Source organism: Scyliorhinus torazame, chromosome 4 (genome assembly GCF_047496885.1).
Source record: "Scyliorhinus torazame isolate Kashiwa2021f chromosome 4, sScyTor2.1, whole genome shotgun sequence".
In the NCBI taxonomy this organism is placed as follows: Eukaryota; Metazoa; Chordata; class Chondrichthyes; order Carcharhiniformes; family Scyliorhinidae; genus Scyliorhinus; species Scyliorhinus torazame.
The window spans coordinates 234851346-234872607 of NC_092710.1; the positions used below are offsets into that span (position 1 = coordinate 234851346).

At 45.2% G+C, this 21262-nt stretch overlaps 1 protein-coding gene across 3 annotated transcripts in view; it reads left to right on the plus strand.

Annotated features, from left to right (window-relative positions):
* clu (clusterin) overlaps positions 1-20659 on the plus strand; it is an 84644-nt gene extending 63985 nt beyond the window's left edge. For all 3 annotated transcript variants that reach the window (XM_072499489.1, XM_072499490.1, XM_072499491.1), the window contains exons 6-9: positions 2203-2331; positions 6616-6836; positions 16474-16688; positions 20457-20659. In XM_072499489.1, coding sequence (XP_072355590.1) covers positions 2203-2331; positions 6616-6836; positions 16474-16688; positions 20457-20466 — 575 coding nt within the window. In that variant the 3' untranslated portion in view covers positions 20467-20659. The remainder of the gene's footprint in view (positions 1-2202; positions 2332-6615; positions 6837-16473; positions 16689-20456) is intronic.
* The last annotated feature ends 603 nt before the right edge of the window (positions 20660-21262 follow it).

Sequence of the window (21262 nt, forward strand, 5' to 3'; positions counted from 1 at the left end):
CTGCATGTAAAGGAACTTGCCAGATTATTCCACTTTCCACAGAATCCTGAGTTAACCACAGAAGTGGGAACTCCTGGTGTAAAGAATCTCCAACTCTTTGCATTTTTTGCTTTTGTAAGTGTTCGGCTGCACCCCGTTTCAAATTATCAAAAATTACCTGAGCAGTCTCAGACTGAAAGGAGAATTCTTTAAAACTGAGATGAGGAGGAATTTCTTCAGCCAGAGGGTAGTGAATCTGTGGATCTCATTGCTGCAGAAGGCTGTAGCGGCCAAGTCACGGACTGTCTTTAAGACAGAGATAGATAGGTTCCTGATTTAATAAGAAGTAGAGAGGTTATGGGGAGAAGGCAGGAAAATGGGAACGAGAAACATATCGGCCATGATTGAATGGCGGAGCAGACCCGATGAGCCAAATGGTCTAATTCTGCTCCTATATCTTATGGTCTCTTGTTGGAGATGGTCATTGCCTGGCATTGTGGCACAAATGTGACTTGCCATCCATCACGATCTACTGGCACGATGAGGCTGTTAAATCTCATGAGAGGCCTCTCCTGAGATTTAACGGTTTTTATGCCTCACAAGATTTAACGAGATCTCATGAGGCGTCACGATCTCACTCCTGCCCACAATGGGTATTGCATTCAGGCTCACTTGAATATGTTCGCGCCAGAGTTACCCAAGATGCGGGATCTAGTGACCATACATTGAAGAGCCCGACCAAGCACCATTTAGCACTGGTCTCCATCAACTTGGACAAGGCGTACCGCCACTTTGGAGGAGGGACTCTCCCAAGCGACCGGGGGCCCCTGGCTGGTTGGGCTCGGGGCAGGGAGATACACCCCTGATGCCACCCACACATTGTGGCACTGCCAGCTTGGTACCCTGGCAGTGCCATGTTGGAATCCTAGCATTGCCAGGGTGCCTGGCTAACATCTTGCTCACGCCGAGGATCGGGCCCGGGGGTGTCCTTATGAGGTGGGGTGCGAGATCTCGAGGACCCCCTAGTTGGGGGGGGGGGGGGGGGGGGGGGGGGAAGGGGGTCCAGAGGAAGTGGTGGGGGGGGGGGTCGTAGATTGAGGCGACATTTACGATCTCTTCCTGCAGAAACTCGTTAGTGCCGGAAATGGGGCTAAGTACGTCCTCAGTGGGGAGTTCCTCACCGAGGCCCAGAAATGAAGCAGAGTCCCATTTAATAGCGAGGTTATTCGCTGCTTTACCAGTGCCGGGAAACACCCGGCTAAACCCCGCCCGACATGGGACTCTGTTTCATTTCCATTAAATCGCCACCTCAATCTCTGCACATCTTTGGACACTAACGACCAATTTAGCATGGTCAATCCACCTAACCTTCACATCTTTGGACATTAAGCGACAATTTTTAGCATGATCAATCCACCTAACCTTCACATCTCTGGACATTAAGCGACAATTTTTAGCATGGTCAATCCACCTAACCTTCACATCTTTGGACACTATAGGGCAATTTAGCATGACCAATCCACCTAACCTGCACATCATTGGACTGTGGGAGGAACTGGACCACCCGGAGGAAACCCACGTAGACACTGGGAGAAACGTACAAATTCCACATCATTTAATTTCGAGAGGGGTGGAATAAATCTGTTAGATAAACCTTAGTTGGATGACAATTTGCAGTTCTGTGAACAGTTGGGAACCATATAAAAAGGATATTGAGGCACTGGAGAAGGTGCAAAAAAAGATTTACTAAAATTATTAGGTTGGTCATTCCTATCAGCACAGATTGACGTCGACTGTTTTCTCTAGAAAACAGAAGTTTGAGGAGTGGCTTGACAGAGGTCTTCAGGGTTATGATAGGGCGGACATAGAAACGACGTGCCACCATAACATGTAAGCTAGTTACTAATGAATCCAATAGGGCATTCAGAAGAAACTATTTATACCCAGAAAGTTGTTAGAATGTTGAACTTCCTACCATAAGGAGTAGTTGTTGCGAAGTTAAGGGGAAGCTAGATAAGCACATGAGGAGGAAGAATATGTTGATGGGGTTAGATAAAGTGGAACAACAGGAAGCTTTTGTGAAAAATAAAACACCAGCGTGACCTACTGATCTGAATGACTAGTTTTCGTGCCGCAGAAGTATTTACTAACGCAGCTGATTTATCCTCATTCCCATGAAAACTTTTTTTGTTTTTACTAATGGTTTGATTTCATTTTTAATAGACAGACAAAACGTGACAAATTCAACAGAAGGGAAAGATCAGTTCATCTGCCGTGAAATACGTCGGAACTCCTCGGGATGCATGAAACTTTCAGACAAGTGTGAAAAATGCAAGGAACTGATGTCCTTAGGTAAATTATAGCATTCAAGTGATTAAATTGAAAGAAAATAAGAAAAGAAAAGAAAGCCCTTTTTGTTTTAGGGGAATGGATGTAGTTTATTTGTTTTGCCCCCTTTAATAGGTTTTCAGCAATTGGAAAACAAATGTTCTTTGAGATAAAAACACTGCTTTCCATTAGCTAGTATACAATTTAAATTCACATTGAACCGCAAGTGAAATCCTTCTGGGCTTCAGGCAATGCATTTGGGAGGACTAACAAGGCAAGGAAATATACAATAAATGGCAGGACACTAGGAGTGGACCAGAGGGACCTTGGTGGATGTCTAAAGATCCCTGAAGGCAACAGAACATGTAGATATAGTGGTTAAGAAGGCATTAGGGATACTTGCCTTTATTAACCTAAGCATAGAACATAAGAGCAGCGAGCTTATGATGGAGCTGTATAAAATGCTCCTCAGGCCACACCCAGAGTAGTGTGTGCAGTTCTGGTCACCACACTATAGGATGGTGGTGATTGCACTATAGAGGGTGCAGAGGAGATTTACCAGGACATTGCCTGGGCTGGGCTACGATGAGAGGCTGGATAGGCTGGGATTATTTTGCTTAGTGCAGAGAAGGCTGAGGGAGCACTTATGGAACATAGGTACGGTAGATAGGAAGAAATCTTTTCCCTTCAGTCGAGGTGTCAATAACCAGGGGGCATAGTTTTAAGGTAAGGGGCAGGAGATTTGGAGGGTATTTGAGGAAAATCTTTTTCACTCAGGCAGTGGCGCAGTGGCATTGTCACTGGACTAGTAATCCAAGGTAATTCAGTGGGTGCCAGTGTTCGAATCACACCAGGGCAGATGGTAGAATTTGAATTTAATATGAAAAACTGCAATTAAAAGTCCAATGATGATCATGAAACCATTGTCAATTTTCATTAAAAACCCATCTGGTTCACTAATGTCCTTTAGGGATGGAAGTCTGTAATCCTTACCTGGTCTGGTCTATATGACTCCAGACCCACAGCAATGTGGCTGACTCTTAAATGCCCTCAGGAATGGGCAATAAATGCTGGCCCAGACAGCAACACCAACATCCCATAAATGAATAAGATAGGCTAGGATGGGGATCTGGAGGTCACTGGCTGAAAGGGTGGTGGAGGCAGGAACCCTCATAAGCATTTAGATGAGCACTTGAAATAGCATAGCATACAAGGCTATGGACCAATGGCTGGAAAATAGGATTAGAATAGTTAGGTGTTTGATGGTCAGTGCAGACACGATGGGCCAAAGGGCCTCATTCAGTGCTGCAAATTTCAATGGGTGGAATTTTCTGCGCAACCGGCTGCGTATTTTTCAGTGACGGAGGTGGCCCGTCCGCAGGATCTTCTGGTCCTGTCATTGTCGACGGGATTTCGCACTGAATGCACCCCTCATCGCGCCAGGAAAACTGAGGCGGGCTGCGCCATCGGTGGGACTGGAGAACCCTGCCGGGGTGAACAGTCAGTAAATTCCAGCCTATGATTCTATGGCTATTTCAATTCTAAAACTCTGTAGCATTCTCTCATAACACTGGTGAGAGATTGAGAGAACCCCTGTGAAATATAAGGACCAGGGCCTATTAGATCTAGCCTCAATGAGAATATTTACAGTGCTTTTAATTTATTATGTTTTGATATTTCTTTGCTCAAAATTATTTTCCAAGAAAGTTTTTAAAATAACTACATTCAGCTGTTAGCCAACCGCCCAAGCCTGCCAGGGTCACACTGAAACGCTCCTTCCTGTTTCACACAGGTGATTGAGCAAACACATGTTCCTTTAGGTATTAACTTTGGCTTAGTGACACATTCCTGCCTCAGAAAGTCATGGGTACAAACCCGACTCTGGAGACTTGAGTGTGCTCCCCAGGCTGACGTTTCATTGCAGCATGGAGCAAGTTCTGAACTGCCTTTGGATGAGATGTTAAACCAAGGTCTCACTGCTCTTTCAAGTGGATGTAAAAGACCCACTGGTGCCTTCTAAAAACAACCAAGGGCGTTTTCTTGGGCTACTTGCCATTATTAACCCATCATAACTTTCGACTTCTTGTAACAAATTATTGAGTCATTATGTATAGTTATATAAGTGCAAGTCCTTTCCAATTAAAATGCATTTCGTAATACCTTAACTGAAATTCTTCTTGTGCAAAATTGAGGAATTGCCAGGGTGGTGGCCTCTGCACTAAAAAATAGGTGGCGATGAAGGGAAAGAAAATTGCTGTGACCAAAATTATATATCTGCTAAATTATTAACAGCCCTCCTTGTCTGTCTGTTCATGTCCATTTAATCGTTGTTGTTTGCATTTAAACCAATTAAGCACATCCGCCCAGCCATTTTAAATTTTGGCAGGAAAGAAATTTACTTTAAAATTGATCCTTGGCAACTATCAAAATCATGAAAATAACACAATGCTACATTTCAAATCTCTCATGTGTCTGAGTCAGAAGCCTGAGTGTGATGTGATGTGGGGCGATAATTACATAGAACATCATGGACCTTTTCTTTCTCAGCCCAGGAGTCCATGCCTTAAAACAAATCTCTGAACTCCGCTCTAAGGGAGGAATTATTTCTAGAGCAGTAGCTGCAAACCAGATGGCATTTGTACTTCATTGTTAGTTATTCTAAAGTCAGCCGTTTATTATTCTGGTGTTATTTATGAACCTATTTTGTGGCAGTCGAATAGAAAAAAATTATTTGAATGAAGTATGATGTTAAATGCTACCATCTGCATTATATTATATAGATGAAAGTTCAGGGAAATTAGATTAGAGTAAATAGGCATGTCTGCGTGGGTTTTCACCCCCACAACCCAAAGATGTGCAGGTTAGGTGGATTGGTGACGCTAAATTGCCCCTTAATCGGAAAAAACATAATTGCGTACTCTAAGTTTATATTTTAAAAAATAAATTACATTGTCCATAAGATATGACTATGTAAGGCTGTTGATTGGTTAGTCTGTGGGACAGCTCTACCAATTTTGGCAGAAGACCCCAGAGGTTAGTAAGGAGGACTTTGCTAATTCCGGTACCTCTGTCAATAACTATACCAGGTACTGCACCGCCGTTTGGGCCTTGCGTGCAATTGCCGATTTATCATAAAATCATTAAGGCATTTCCCAGGGTTTATCCCTTACATCACATTTTGCCTTGGTGTATTGGAGGTATCAAGCTGTTCACACAGTGGTGGGATCTTCCAGTCCTACCAACAGCGCACTCCCACTGCAGGGTTCCCAGCAGTGTGGGGTGGATTCAGTGGGAATTCACATTGACAGATGTGGGACCTTAAGATTCTGCCTCTGGACCACGACGAGTTGTCTCCCGCTGCCGAGAAACACGCCACGAGGAGTCTCGAGAGTCTCGCCCACCATCTTTTTGTTGAGTCACTAAACTGCCTGCTCAGATGTATGTAAATGATTTAATGATATGATTTAAAGAAGAGCAGGGGAGCTCGACCATTAGTCCAGTCAGCATTTATCCATCAATTCGCACAGATTAGCTGCACCATTTTCTCATTGCCGTTTTGTGAGACCTTACCTTGCTGTATTTGCCTACATGAATATCCAGTGTCCTGACGCGAACGGCGTGATACCAAAATATTTTAAACTAGTAAATCTTTATGGACAATTAATTTCCAATCAAACATCCTCTCGTATAGATGGATGAACTGGATGTAATATATTGGAACATAAATAAAGAAAACCATAATGTTTGAAGCATAAGGGAGCTGTTAAGGTATTGTATTTAAGATAGATGGGTATTAGATGGAGAAGGAGATAGAGTTATGCTGACAGAGTTAGATGATGTAATGGTTAAGAAAGAAGCAAGTTAGATAAAAATGAATACATTCAAACTAGAAAAACCAATATAAATGAATAGAAAATAAGTTATTGTAAAATACAATTCTGCTCTGAATTGTGATTCGCCTTCCTTTAATCAAACAAAACATTTTTAAAAACTGCAGGAGCAGTCCTGGCCCATCCTATTATAAAGTACTGTAATTGGAAAGCAGGGAATTATTTAGCAATTTGTTTGAAAGATAAGTCATGCCATGGAATAACAAGATTTGGCATAACAAAAGTTGCTTATTATAGAGGGGGACCTTTTTGTCAGACATTTACCCAGACAGTTTCTTCACCCTGCTAGTTTCCAAATTGGACATTAACAAAGTAGAATTATGAACAGTCACCCATCTATTAATAATAAGCTGCATGACGTTATTTTAATGATTAGGATTTCTCTATGACTCATTTGTTTTTCTCCTCTTCATTTCAGAGTGTTTTGATGTGGATCACAAACCTTTACGAAAGGCGTTTGAAGAGGCTTTGGCAATGGCAGAGCATTTTACAAAGAAATACGACGGTCTAATGAAAGAATTTCAGAAGAGGATGGACAACAGCACAAAGGAGTTAGAGCTGCTGAACAAACAGTATGGATGGGTGTCTAAACTGGCAAATTATACGCAGAGCTCCGATGGATCATTTCATGTTAAAGCTGTGAGTTTGAAGGGCAGATACAGATGATGGGGTATCCAAACTTTCAAAGATCAAAGGCCAGAAAAATAAGTTGTATATCAACAACGAGCAACCAGTTTGAAACATCAGTATAATTTTACTGATCCCAAAAGCAAATGTGGTTAAGAGCCAAAACAATTTGTGCCCAAGGCCCAACTATCTTCCATCTGCTTCATTAAGAAGGTCAAAGGTGGGATGTCCAGTGATGATTGTACAGTGTTCGATCCCATTCATAATTTGTCAGATAATGAAGTCTTCTGTATTTGCATGCAGGAAGACTTGGACAATATTCAGGCTTGGGCTGATATGTGAGAAGTAACATTCATGCCATACAAGTGCTGGGCAATGACCAACTCCAGCAAGGGAAAGTCTAATCACCTACCCTTCACATTCAATAGCTATTACTATTGTTGAATGCCTCTACCATCACCATCCTGGAGGTTGAGCTGAAACTGAAGTCAATCAACCACATAAATATAATAACTACAAGAGCAGGTATTTTATAGCCAGCAACTTGGTGTGTGACATAAAAGGCACAAGTCAGGTCTGCAATGGAATACTCATCAACTTGGCTGGAATGAGTGCAACTCCAAATCTATTCAAACATGAGAGATAGGAACAAGACAAGGCCATTTTGCCCACCAAGCCTGCTCCACTGTTCAGTAAGATCATGGATGATGCTCTGCCTTAATTCCACCATCCCACACTATATTCCCATTTCCTTCAAAGTACAAAGTTAAGTACAGCACAGGAACAGGCCCTATGGCCCTCCAAGCCTTTGCCGATCACGATGTCTAAACTAAAAACAAAACCTTCTGCCCTTGCTTGGTCCATATCCCTCCATTTCCTCCCTATTGACGTACCCATCCAGATGCCTCTTAAATGTTGTTAATGTGCCTGCTTCCAGCACAGCCTCTGGCAGCATGTTTCAGGCACCCACCACTCTGTGTGGAAAAACTTCCTCGCACATCTCCCTTAAAATTTCCCCATCTCACTTTGAACCCGTACCCTCTTGTAATTGCCATTCCACCCTTGGAAAAAGCCTCTGACTAACCACCCTGTCTATGCCTCATAATTTTGTAGATGGCTATCAGGTCTCCCCTCAGCCTCTGTCTTTCCAGTGAAAACAATCCTAGTGTATTCAGCCTCTCCACATAACCAACACTCTCGAGACCAGGCAACATCCTGGTAAACCTTCTTTGAACTCTGTCCAAAGTTTCCACGTCCTTCTGATAATGTGGTGACCAGAATTGCACACAATACTCCAAATGCAGCCTAACCAAGGTTTTATACAGCTGCAACATGACTTCCCAACTCCTGTACCCAATGCCCCGGCTGATGAATGCAAGCGTGCCATATGCCTTTTTAATCACCTTAGCCACCTGTGTTGCCACTTTTAGGAAACTGTGGACCTGCACGCTCAGATCCCTCTGTATGTTAATATTCCTAAGTGTTCAGTCATTTACAATATAATTCATACCTAGATTTGAGCCTCCAAATGCATACCTCGCATTTGTCTGGATTAAACTCCATCTGCCATTTCTGTACCCAAGTCTCCAATCTATCTATATCCTGTTGTATCCTCTGACAATCCTCGGCACTATCAGCAACTCCACCAATCTTGGTGTCATCCACAAACTTGCTAATCAGACCACCCACATTTTCCTCCAGATCATTTCTATATACTACAAGCAACAGATGTCCCAGCACTGATCCCTGCGGAATACCATTAGCTACAGATCTCCATTCTGAAAAACACCCTTCCATCGCTACTCTGTCTTCTATAACCGAGCCGAGAATTGCCTGTTTCATTGGTACCCCAAATACTACATTCACTCCCTGGAATTTAAATGCATAGAAGAAGAAGGATAGCAAATGATTGAGAACACCACCACCCTCAAGTTCCCATCCATGTCACACATCATCCTTGCTTGGCCCAACACAAATTTCTCAGAGACAGCTAGGCATTTTGGAAAATGGGAAAAAAATGTCAGTCATCTGCAGATATTATTTGCAGTAACATCATTGAAGCTTTGTCGTTGTTGCAAGAATGAATACAGTATGTGAGATTTTCATTGTAATCTGCAACAGCCCACCCTCTCAGATGTCACTTGATACCAGTCTATACCTTCATAATGGCACAGATTATAGCTCTGATGACAATCCGGAAAGATTAGATAGCAGCTATTAATTTAAGAGGTTAAACGGTCTTTCCCTCCTTCATTTCATCATATCCAGGAAGTTCTGAATGTGAAAATGAAATGTAATTTTTTGCTTTCTTGTAATGCCCTGCTCCGCCATTTGAAAACTTTTCACAGCAACACAAGAACCAATCGTCGACAGCTACCTATCAGGTTGCCGTACCAGGTTGTGATGCAGCCTGATAGAATGCTTTCTATGGTGCATCTGTAAAAAATTGGTAAAAGTCAATGTGGACATGTATGATTCCCTTAGTTTCCTGAGGAAGTATAGGCACTGTTATGCTTTCTTGGTCGTAGCGTCGACATGGATGGACCAGGACAGATTGTTGGTGATCTGCACACCTGGGAATTTGAAGTTGTAAACCATCTCCACCCCATTGATATGTGTGTACGATACTTCGCTTCCTGAAATCAATGACCAGCTCCTTAGTTTTTGCTGATGTTGAGGGAGACATTGTTGTCGTTACACCACGCCACTAGGTTTTCTATCACCCTGCTGTACTCTGACTCACCCTTGTTAGAGATCCAACCCACTATGGTCATGTCATCAGCAAACTTGTAGATGGAATTGGAGTCAGATTTTGCCACACAGTCATGTGTGTGTGTGTAGGGAGTATAGTAGGGGGCTAAGTCCTCAGCCTTTCAGACAATCATGGAGGAGGTGTTATATATCCTCTAATTGTAGTCTATGGGCCAGGAAGTTGAGGATCCAGTTGCAGAGGAAGGAGCCAACTCTTAGGTTTTTGGAGTTTTGATATAGGCTAGACTAGGATTATGGTGTTGAAGGCGGAGTTGTAGTCAATGAATAGAAGTCTGATGTAGGAGATCTTGATGTTGAGATGCTCCAGGGATAAGTAGTGCCAGGGAGATGGTGTCTGCTGTGGACTGGTTATGGCGGTCTGCAAATTTTGGTGGATCAAGGCGTTCTGGAAGTATGGATTCGATGAGTCTCCTAACCAACCTCTCGAAGAACTTCATAATGATAGATGACAAGCCCACCGGACAGTAGTCATTGAGGCTCGTTGCCTCATTCTTCTTTAGCACCAGTATGATGGTGGTCTTCTTGAAGTAGATAGGAACCTCGTAATGGAGTAGAGAGGAGTTAAAGATGTCCGCGAGCACATCCGCCAGTTGATCCACGTAGGATCTGAATGCATGACCAGAGACTACGTTGGGGAACGTATGTAATACTTTCTTTGGCACGCAATCTTCTACACACTTGCTGATGAGGTCTGTGATGGTGGTAGCATACTTGTTTAGGTTGTTCTTGAACATGGACCAGTCCACTGACTCCAAGCAGTCGTGTAGGAGGCTCTTTTACTACTTCGGATCGGCATTGAATGATCTTCTTAACCGGATTCTCCTGCTTCAGTTTCTGCTTGTGTGCCAGGAGAAACAGCACCGTCTTGTGGTTTGATTTTCCGAAGTGCGTTCAGTGGATGGATCGGACGTTTATGTAACAGTGGTCAAGATTGTTGGTGCCCCTGGTGGGACAGGAGATGTGTTGGTGGAATTTTGGCAGTACACACTTGAGGTGGCCTGATTGAAGTCCGCAGCCTCGATGAACAAGGCCTCCGGGTGTCCTGTTTCATTGTTATTTATAGCGGTGTACAATTCATCAAGCACCGTATTCACTTCCGCCTGGGGTGGCATGTAGACCACCATGATGATGGCAGAAGTGAACTCCTGTAAAAGGTAGCACGGGCGGCATTTCACAGTCAGATATTCCAGGTCTGGGGATCAGCAGTTCGTCAGGGTCGCCACATTCGAGCATCCTTTGCTTTGCCTGATGACACTGTGCGGTTCATCCGGTGTATTGAGAAGGCGTCAGGTTGTATGGCACAGTCCGGTGAGGCAGGGGTGAGCCATGTCTCTGTGAAACCAAGCACACACCAGTCCCTTAATTCCCCCTGAGAGGTAAGTTTAACGTTAAGCTTGTCCAGCTTGTTGTCGATCACTTGGACTTTGCTGGGGATAGGAGTCTTGAAACCTCGTTGTTTTAGTCTCACCTGTAGACTGCTGCATATCCCTCGCTTCCTCGGTCAGCGGGTACTTCTGGATCGTCCCAGGTTCCGATGGGAGAAGGGTAAATGTGTGCATCTGGCGGGGCACTAGTTGCAATTTCAGGGTCACTTTGGTGGGGGTCCCGGGCACTGGTTGGTATTTTGGGGTCGCTGGGGGGTGAATGTTCGTGATCGGTTGGGCCCTGGGGTTCCACGAGTACGCGTCTATCTTTCGGCGCATTTGGGTTGTCACATGGGGTTTCCGCCATTTTGGGGGTGTTAGTCTGTGTTTGGGTCGCAGGCAGGGTCTTCCTGCATCAGGTTGGGCCGGCTCATGTGTTTGGTTCCAGCGATGGTGAACAGTCTAGATCTAATTTTGAGGTTATGCAACCTTTGTTCTGGACTAGTTTATCTCCATCTACCCTAATGAATCCCTTAATCATGTTAAACACCTCAATTATTCCACACCTGAATCTTATGGGCTGGATTCTCCAATTGCCAACGCCAAAATCGCGTTCAGCGATTGGCCGGAGAATCCGTTTTTACACAAATTGGGGTGGCGCTGAGTACGCCGCACGCCGTTGGCACGTTACCCGAGGCCTTGCCCCGATGGGCCGACTTTCCGAAGGTGTGGAGTGCGAGTGCTCACAGTTTTCGGGGACCTCGTGTGGCGACTGCGGACTGTGTCCAGCGGCGCCACAGTCTGTGGGGGGGAGCCGCTCCGCTGGCTGGGAGGGTGGCGAGAGTGGGTTATAGGGCGGCACTACTATCTGGCAGGCCGGGTCGGCGCAATCGGCGTCATGGTTGTACGCCACGGTCGTCGTGCGCATACGCGGCCATGGACCCGGCAATTCTCCATCCATATCTGCTGGTAAAGCCGGGACCTTTACATGGTGCGGCTGCTTGCCCTCACCTGGGGTGGCACTGACTTTTTGGTCGTAAGACTAGACACATGCTCCGGCCGTAGCCTCAAAATCGGTGAATTGAGCCCTATATTCTTCAGAGATGCAAGCCTCTCTCTGCAATCATCTGCATAATTTAACATTTTCAGCCCAGTTATCATACTGATGAATCTGTTTTGAATCAACACTCATTCTTCCTGTGGTATGGTTCCCAAAACTGAATGCAATACTCCAGATATAATCCCAACTGGAGCTTCATACAACTAAAGCATAATTAAATCACTCTGCTTCTCTACTGGTCCAAGTTTCTCACCATTTAGAAAATAAATCTGGGGCGAGATTCTCCGACCCCCCGCCGGGTCGGAGAATCGCCGGGGGCTGGCGTGAATCCCGCCCCCGCCGGTTGCCGAATTCTCCTGCACCGGATATTCGGCGGGGGGCGGGAATCGGGCCGCGCCAGTTGCCGCCCCCCCCCCGCGATTCTCCGGCCCGGATGGGCCGAAGTGCCGCCGCTAAAATGCCTGTCCCGCCGGCGTAGATTAAACCGCCTACCTTACCGGCAGGACAAGGCGGCGCGGGCGGGCTCCGGGGTCCTGGGGGGGACGCAGGGCGATCTGGCCCAGGGGAGTGCCCCCACGGTGGCCTGGCCCGCGATCGGGGCCCACCGATCCGCGGGTGGCCGTGTGCCGTGGGGGCACTCTTTCTCTTCCGCCTTCGTCACGGTCTCCACCATGGCAGAGGCGGAAGAGACTCCCTCCACTGCGCATGTGCGGGAATTCCGTCAGCGGCCGCTAACGCTCCCGCGTATGCGCTGCCCGGAGATGTCATTTCCGCGCCAGCTGGCGGGGCGCCAAAAGCCTTTTCCGCCAGCTGGCGGGGCGGAAATTCGTCCGCTGCGGGCCTAACCCCTTAAGGTTGGGGCTCGGCCCCCAAAGATGCGGAGCATTCCGCACCTTTGGGGCGGCGCAAGCCCGACTGATTTGCGCCGTTTTGGGTGCCAGTCGGCGGACATCGCGCCGATACCGGAGAATTTTGCCCCTGATTTGGGGCGGTACAGTGGCCCAGTGGTATCACTGCTGCCTCACAGCACCGAGGACCTGGGTTCAATCCCAGACCCGGGTCACTGCCCATGTGGAGTTTGCACATTCTCCCTGTGTCTGTGTAGATTTCACCCCCACAACCCAAAGATGTGCAGGGTAGGTGGACTGGCCACGGTAAATTGCTCCTTAACTGGAAAACAAAGTGGGCACTTTAAATTTAAAAAATAGAAAAGAAATCTTATTGATTTTTCTGCTGTTCAAACCCTACACTTGTCCACATTGAACACAAATCTTTCAATGACTCTTTACAACTTTTCTGCTCCATCTACATTGCTTACAGTGCTACCTAGCTGTGTACAGTCAGTAAATTTGGATGGATTGCACTCTAGTGAAAATCTGAGTCCGGAGTACAGATCCCTGTGGGGACACCACTGCTCATATACAGCCAGTTGGAATGTATATCCATTATCCCTACTCTCTGGCTGGGAATTTCTGCTCCATTCACGTTGGGCTAATTCAGTGACAGGATCGGAAAATACCGCAGGAAATGAAAAGTCACATTTTACATTTGTCGTACACATGTGGCGCAATTATCCCATTCTGTCATCAGTGACAGAGTGCATTTCCCGACATTGAGCATCGGGAACACTATTTGAATACATTACCATATCATCCTCGGGCATCTACGCCTGAATCATCACCACCTGCCATCCTCCTGCTCAGCCTGGTCCAAGAACTCACAAAATGGAGGAAACGTATCTGGGAAAGAAAGCTGACAAAACTCTTACTATTTACAGTCCAAGTTAGCTCATTTGCAAATTAACTATCATCTTATTCCTTGCCGAGAGCAATCTGAAGCCAAGCGTTGACTGCAAAAGGAGTGCATGGCAATCCAGGAACCCCACCCACCCATTCCTCCAAGCACTGTCTGTCTCACCTGTGACAGAGACGGTAGATCACGCACTGGATTCCTCAGTCCGCTGAGAACTCCTTTTTAGTGTGAAAGCAACTCATCCGCGACTACCGAGGGAATGTCTAAGAAGAAGACAAGCTGCCCTTTTCCTTCAAGGTGGTAGAGCTCTCAAGTTTGGAAGGTGCTGTCTCAGATGATGCATGGTGAGTTCCTGCAGTGCAACATGTAGGTGGTACGTGCTTCTACCACTATGTCGGTGGTGGAGGGAGTGAATGTTTCAGATGGTGGGTGGGGTGCCAATCAAGTGGGCTGCTTTGTCCTGGATGGTGTAGAGCTTTTTGAGTGTTGTTGGAGCTGGACCCATCCAGGCAAGTGGAGAGTATTCCATTACACTCCTGACTTGTGCCTTGTAGGTGGTGGACAGGCTTTGGGGAGTCAGGAGGTGAGTTACTTGCCACAAAAGAGAACCTTTAGAATTTCAGGGCCGCTAATTTTGTTAACATCTTCACGAAAATATATTCTGAGGTTTGTTTTTCAAGGAAAGAAAGCATTCAACAATATTTGAAATTGGGGCAGATATACAGGTTAATGAAGATTAGCGATTTTAATTTCATTAACCTCATGTTTTTTTCTCTGAATTTTACTGAAGGCATTGACTCAACATCACAGGCAGTTGTAGGCCTCTGCTACCTCATTTAAGTGATCAGTCTTATTTTCAATTTAAAGTACCTGATTCATTTTTTTCCCAATTAAGGGACAATTTAGCATGGCCAATCCACCTACCCTGCACATCTTTGAGTTGTGGGGGTGAGACCCACGCAGATACAGGGATAATGTGCAAACTCCACACGACACTGACAGTGACCCAGGGCTGGGATCGAACCCAGGTCCCCGGCGCTGTGACCACCGTGATGCCCTAACTGATCAGTCTTTACGAGTAACCGAATAAATGTTTACTTTAAATATTAATTAGATATGCATTAATCAGCAAGGATCACTGGATGGAAAACGGCAGTGCAAGTCTTGGCTGACTTTGTGCCTCCTAACTCCAAATGTACTCAGTCCAAATGCTGAGATAGAAATCATTTAATTTATCTTCTTTCCTTTTTTGAGCATTTTGCTATCACACCAGGCGGTGCATTAGTTCATTGACTCATTGGTAGGAGCTCATTGATGTTAAAACAATCCCTTTTGTGTTTTGTGTCAATGCCTGTGCAGTGCATTACAGACCCTGTATGTTAACATGGTTGCAGGCTTTGAATTGATTTGCAACTCATTTAAAATACTTGCGAAGTAATGTCAAATAGAACCAAATGATTTTAAGAATTATTTGCAAATGGGTGAGGATGCAAAAGATTATCCTTTCCTTCTTCCTGTGTGTGTCGTCTAGTTTAAAATTCACATTCATGGGCAGAACTATACCAACACCATGATGATCTGCACACATGAAAGAATCTTCCTCAGACCTTAAAGTAATTCCCACATTAGCTGTGCCGATTTTATCCATGTTTATTGCTGAATTCATTTTTGTTTGAAATTCCCAAGTTAAGACCTTCATTTGGATGAATAACTTGATTATTACTCTGGAAAAGGAGAAGTGGCCAATGAGTTATGGGGTAGGATTTTACCCCCAGTGTTCAGAACAGGTTGTTATTGAATCCCGAACCCACCGCCAAAGGGGGAAACAGTCACTCATTGTTATTTCTACAGGGGCACGCCCCCTTGAATTGGCTGTCCTAAGAGGGTAGGCAGACCATTGAAGCTGGAGGAAAAGGAGGCCTTCTGGCCCATCGAGTCTGTGCCGACCCTCTGAAAGAGCACACTACCTAGACCCACTCCCCCGGCCTACCTGGTAGTCCACCTAACACATGTGTGGACACGAAGGGCAATTTTTTTGGCCTTAGATGGTTAGATGGCCAATCCATCTAACCTGCACTTCTTTGGACTGAGGAATCCGGAGCACCCAAGGAAACCCACGCAGACATGGGGAGAACATGTAGTCTCCGCACAGACATCACCCGAGGCCAGAAGTGAACCAGTGTCCCTGGTGCTGTGAGGCAGCAGTGCTGATCACTGTCCCACCGGAGGATAAATGGAGGCTAAAAGCCCTCTACCAATTGTTTTAAATCTTGCAGCCAAAGGCCACCACTCTGCAGGGCCTCATGTGGCTGTTCCTGTATCCAGGCAGGGAGGGCCTCCAGGCCTGCATGGAACGCTGGCCTCCAGCAGCCTAAACTGGCTCCTGCCATCTGTGAGAACCTGTGTGGCCCTCCTCGTCCCACTTTGCTCCAAGAGACCATAGCTTTTTGGCATAGATATTTTAGTTCCTCCTTAGTGAACTGAGGAAATGTAGTGAGAGATATGTGGATGGTAATAAACAGAAATCAATAGAAGGATCAAGTAAGACAGAAAAGATACAAATTAAGTTGACTAACATTGGGCTCACTAGTCTTTTCTGACTGTTCTTGTTTGAGGGAGGAGCAAGTATTGCTATTCGGTTGGCTCCGACACAACTGAATTGGCTTACATCATTTACCCCCTCTTTTTTCCCCCTCCCCAGATAATGTCCAGATCCGCAAATGATGGTCCATCCAAAGATTCCGAAACCACTGTTACAGTCCAGATCTTTGATTCGCCTCCATTGACCTTCATGGTCCCAGGACAGAACAACTTGGAGGATGCAGAGTTCTCAGAAATGCTGGCACAGCAAGCATTAAAGCACTACAATGAGAACAGAATGTTACACGGCCCATCAGATCATAAGCTGGAGACCATGTGAGTATCACTGTTACTTCCAATGGTGCATTTGAAGGAAAGATGTATTTTATGGAATGGCGGTTCAGTATCGCTGCACTTTACATTGCATGTTCAGTGACAGAATATGGCTCAAGCCCTTGGTTTCATTCCTTGTGGGGTTTAAAAAAAAAAATCACAGCCAAACCACAGTGAGCTGATACAGAGTGCAGATTGGGAAAATCAATCTTCGTTGCTTCGGTCATACACATTGTCAGTTGTAGGTTTTGCGGAAACCTGGTAGAAGGTCATGTTGGCCAGCAGAAGTAAAATGCAAAAAACACTTTTCTTTTTGTTCATCTAGGGAAATATCAGAATAGAACACTACCTCTCTGACTTCCCTGCTTGAGGATGGGAGCTGACCTGACAGTCCTGCACTATAATTGACCTGCGCTAAATTGCTTAATGTAATCATTGGGTAGATTGTGGAGTGATGTCCCACTCACTGTCTGGAAACACAAAGACAATGTGGTTATTTTCCAAGAACTGGTTATTCATGAACTAAATCATCATGGATACCTGGTGTGAGAAATTTACTGACCTCAAACAGAACAGTAAAAGTTACGTAATTCAGTCCACAATATATCATTTAGAGCACATTACTCAGGCTCATCGTTCCATCAGCTTTGTTGCAGACAAAGTGCAACTCGGTGGGGCAGTGGTTAGCACAGCTGCCTCACGGCGCCGAGGTCGCAGGTTCGATCCCAGCTCTGGGTCACTGTCCGTGTGGCGTTTAAACATTCTCCCAGTGTTTGCGTGGGTTTCACCCCCACAACCCAAAGATGTGCAGGGCAGGTGGATTGGCCGCGCTAAATTGCCCCTTAATTGGAAAAAAAGAAAATTTAGAGTGCCAATTCCAGGCACTCTAAATGTTTTTAAAAAAAGATTTGTTGCAGAAAACCTTCCATTGGCCAAAAGCCCCTTGGGGCGACCATACATACGCAATTTAAAAAAAAAAAAAAAAAAATTGTCCACTGGCTGACCAAGGTCCTCTCAATTCAATCTCCAATTGAGTGCATGAGTGCAGCAGTATAGCTGAAACTTTCATCTCCACACATGAATGAAATGGGTGACCAGCTCGCCTGCTGAAAACCAACATAACCCTTATTTCAATACATGGATTGGAGTCTGAGGCGGGTTATGAGATTTCAAAAGCTATTTTTGTTACCAATTGGTATAGTGTGCACTGCATATGCTCTGACCATTGGTAATAAGAGATGCTGAGCGACCCATCTTGTAATACTTCAAGGAACTATTGAAAAAAAATGAAAAATCGCTTATTGTCACAAGTAGGCTTCAAATGAAGTTACTGTGAAAAGCCCCTAGTCGCCACATTCCGGCGCCTGTTTGGGGAGGCTGGTACGGGAATTGAACCGTGCTGCTGGCCTGCCTTGGTCAGCTTTCAAAGCCAGCGATTTAGCCCTGTGCTAAACCAGCCTACCGGTCGTTCAAAAGGAGACCGAATTCAAATTTTAAAAGTGTCTTTTGTGGGATCAGAAGGAGTGTTAATGATTCCTCTTGCCACTTGAAGGTTGATCCTGTGATGTCTGACTTCCATATCCATTCTCCAGGGGCACATCGCATCACCAATCCCTTTGTACCTGTCTTCACTTATTCAGAGTAACTGCTAGATTTGGGTCCTTCTCCAATCAGAGAGATGCTCACACTGTTTGAGCAACTCAACGTTGTTATCATGAAGCCAAATCACAGGACCCAACTATCAGAATTGGATGGGAAACAAGCTTTGCACTGCCCAATCTCCACTAATAGAACTGATCGTCCAACGATCATGAGCTTTTTTTTCATTGATAGCTCAATTTTATTTTTTTCTCAATCACGTTCTCATCCTTTCCGATACAAAGTTTATGTGACTCAGGAAATACATTGCCACAGGCATGCACACTTTCCAAAGGCCCTATTGTCACGATACCCTGACTAGTGCATAATCAATAACACGGGTGGAATATGACTTTACCTTGGCTAAATCCAATAAACTACTGTCACCAGGTTTGTAACTGTAACACAAGTAACCTTTTATGTACTGCATTATAATTAAATGGAAAGAATTTTCTATCAAATATCCCTTTCCCAACTCCCCATCACTATATATACACACAATACCGAGAGGAAAGGATGGTGGAAAGGGAAACAAATACAAAGGTTAAAGATATTCTATGCACTGATGATTTCCGGTGTCTTTCTGAAGTTCAGCTTTCGTTTCGATATTTCTTCCTTCTAGATTTGAGTTGGTTTTCTCTGGCAAGGTTGTCTAACTTCTCCAAGGCTCAGCATCTTTCCATGTTCACAGCAAAGAAATGCACTCGCTGCATTCAGAACAATAACGCAGTTATTTCACTTCAAGCAGGAGAGAGAGAGAGAGAGAGAGAGGCCATTCCATTCACTTGAATCAATCACTGACTGTTTTCAGGCAGAACACTGTCCCTGGCCATCCCACTGGTTGCCAACCAATTGATCAGACTCCCTCCAAACCTGGCACCGAGAAGTCTGGTTCTCCTCTCAAAAATACAGAATCTGGGAACACACAGCTTGCTTCAACCTAGAATCTTCTGCCGAAAGGAACACTCCGATTTTGGGTCCATGGACCAAAATAATGAAACAACATCAAAGATTTGGGAACAAAGGAAATAAACAGGAAAGATACTTATACTAGCTCCATAATGGCTAGTACTGTTGTGGCATTCATTTGTAGAAGTTTGTTATATTTCTTCACAAAAGCCTTACTCCAAATATGCACCATTTTCACAGGAAAGAAGGAAAAACTGGTCTTTGTCTTGTGCGTTAGTTGGAGTTTAAAATGTGAAATTGGGCAGAACATTAAATATTCACATCCGACAGAACTAAAGTTTACGGGTGCGATATAACGGAGAAGTTTCTAGGGCGGAATATACCGGCTGTTGGGGCCCTGGGGTGTTTCTATCTGGGCTAGCCCAGACTTTAAAAACATTTCCATCACCGGAGAGCTGAACTCATGGCCAGACTGGCTCCCAAGAGATCAGGCCATCATTTAGATAGGGTGTCCTGGTCTGCAAGTTAGCTTGAGGGTTCCCGACCTACCCACCACCCATGGCAATGTCACTCCCACACAATGGGCTTTACCCCACATCCTCCCAAGTGAGGACATCCCGCTATGGGGTCGCTGAGGGCCTCCCAATTCAGGCCTTCCCACATCACCTTTCTGGACCCCCTCTTCCAGGACCCCCAACCTTCACGCCCTTCACCCCCAACTTTCCAGAGGCCCTTTCATACCGGTCCTTCATGCCCCCCATCCCTCTGGGCATGGGCCCCCCTCCTCATGCCCTGATCCTTAGTGTCAGCCTGGCAGTGTTCCTGCCAGCACAGCAACAAGGTGCCACCCTACCCTGTCTCTGGCCACCCATGGGTACTCAAATGGCTTGGGAGATGCCCCCAGGTGCCGATCCGTCTGGTCCATATTTGTGTGGACCAGTGCTAATCCGGCTAAGGACGACCTGGGAGCTGGTTACATATGGTGTCGACACGGTTAAGTGGGTTCTTGAGGTAGGTTAGCTCTCACGAGGCGCAACGGCTGTCAGAATGCCCCGGAAAGGTCGCATCACCCCCCCCGTTCAAGCGCAATGTGGCCAGATGATTATATTCTATGTATTGAAGCAAAATACTATGGACACTGTAAGTCTGAATATTTACTTTTAAATATATATTAACATTAATTATTGAAGATTTGTTCATAATCTTTCATTTATTCTTTTACAGAGAAGCGTGAAGGGAGCACGTTCTCGCTTTATCTGCTTTGAAGACTACTTCCATAAACCTTATTGTTACAGCAAATAGGTTTCTAGCACAAAGCTACTGAAAATCTCTCTGCACTAATGTATTCCTGGCAGACTGCACAATGCTAACTCCGCTCAACATGAATTACTAAATAAATGCTATTGTATGCAAGAAGAAACCAACAAGATTTACGGCTGTCATTTACTTTTAAATATAGTTAATTTCACTCGGTTTGATGATTCATATAGATACTGCTGGTTTCATGGACTCTTAGCACATTTTAGCCTGTGATCTGCAGAGAAAGAAATGCACCATTGAGATGCAACACATTGCAAAGGTTCCCATAAAGGAGTTGATAGGAATGGGTGGGTGGGATTGGAGGAACAACACCCAATCTTTGAGGACAGTTGGGGGGAGTAGATTAGTTTTCATTTTATTAACAATGTAACGGAGGAGGGAAAAGTGTGTGTATGTGTGGGGGGGGGGGGGGTTAGTTCAGAGAAAGGGGTTTTTGTCTATGACTTGCTCAGCATTTAGTACCTGCATCCGAATGTGGAAATTAGTTTTCAAAATCTTATTAATTTATAATAGTTATTAATGTAACAGGTAATCATGGAAATAAGTTGTGCTAGTTTCACTCCAATTATTCTATTTCTCCTCCTCCTCCTCATGTGCTCAGTTAAGAGTGGAAGCAGTCAAGAACTGTCCCCCTTTCAGGGCCAGTGGAGGGGAGGTGTTGGTGGAGGATGGTATAGGCAGTCAGGTCAAAGATGGCAGAGCAATAGCGA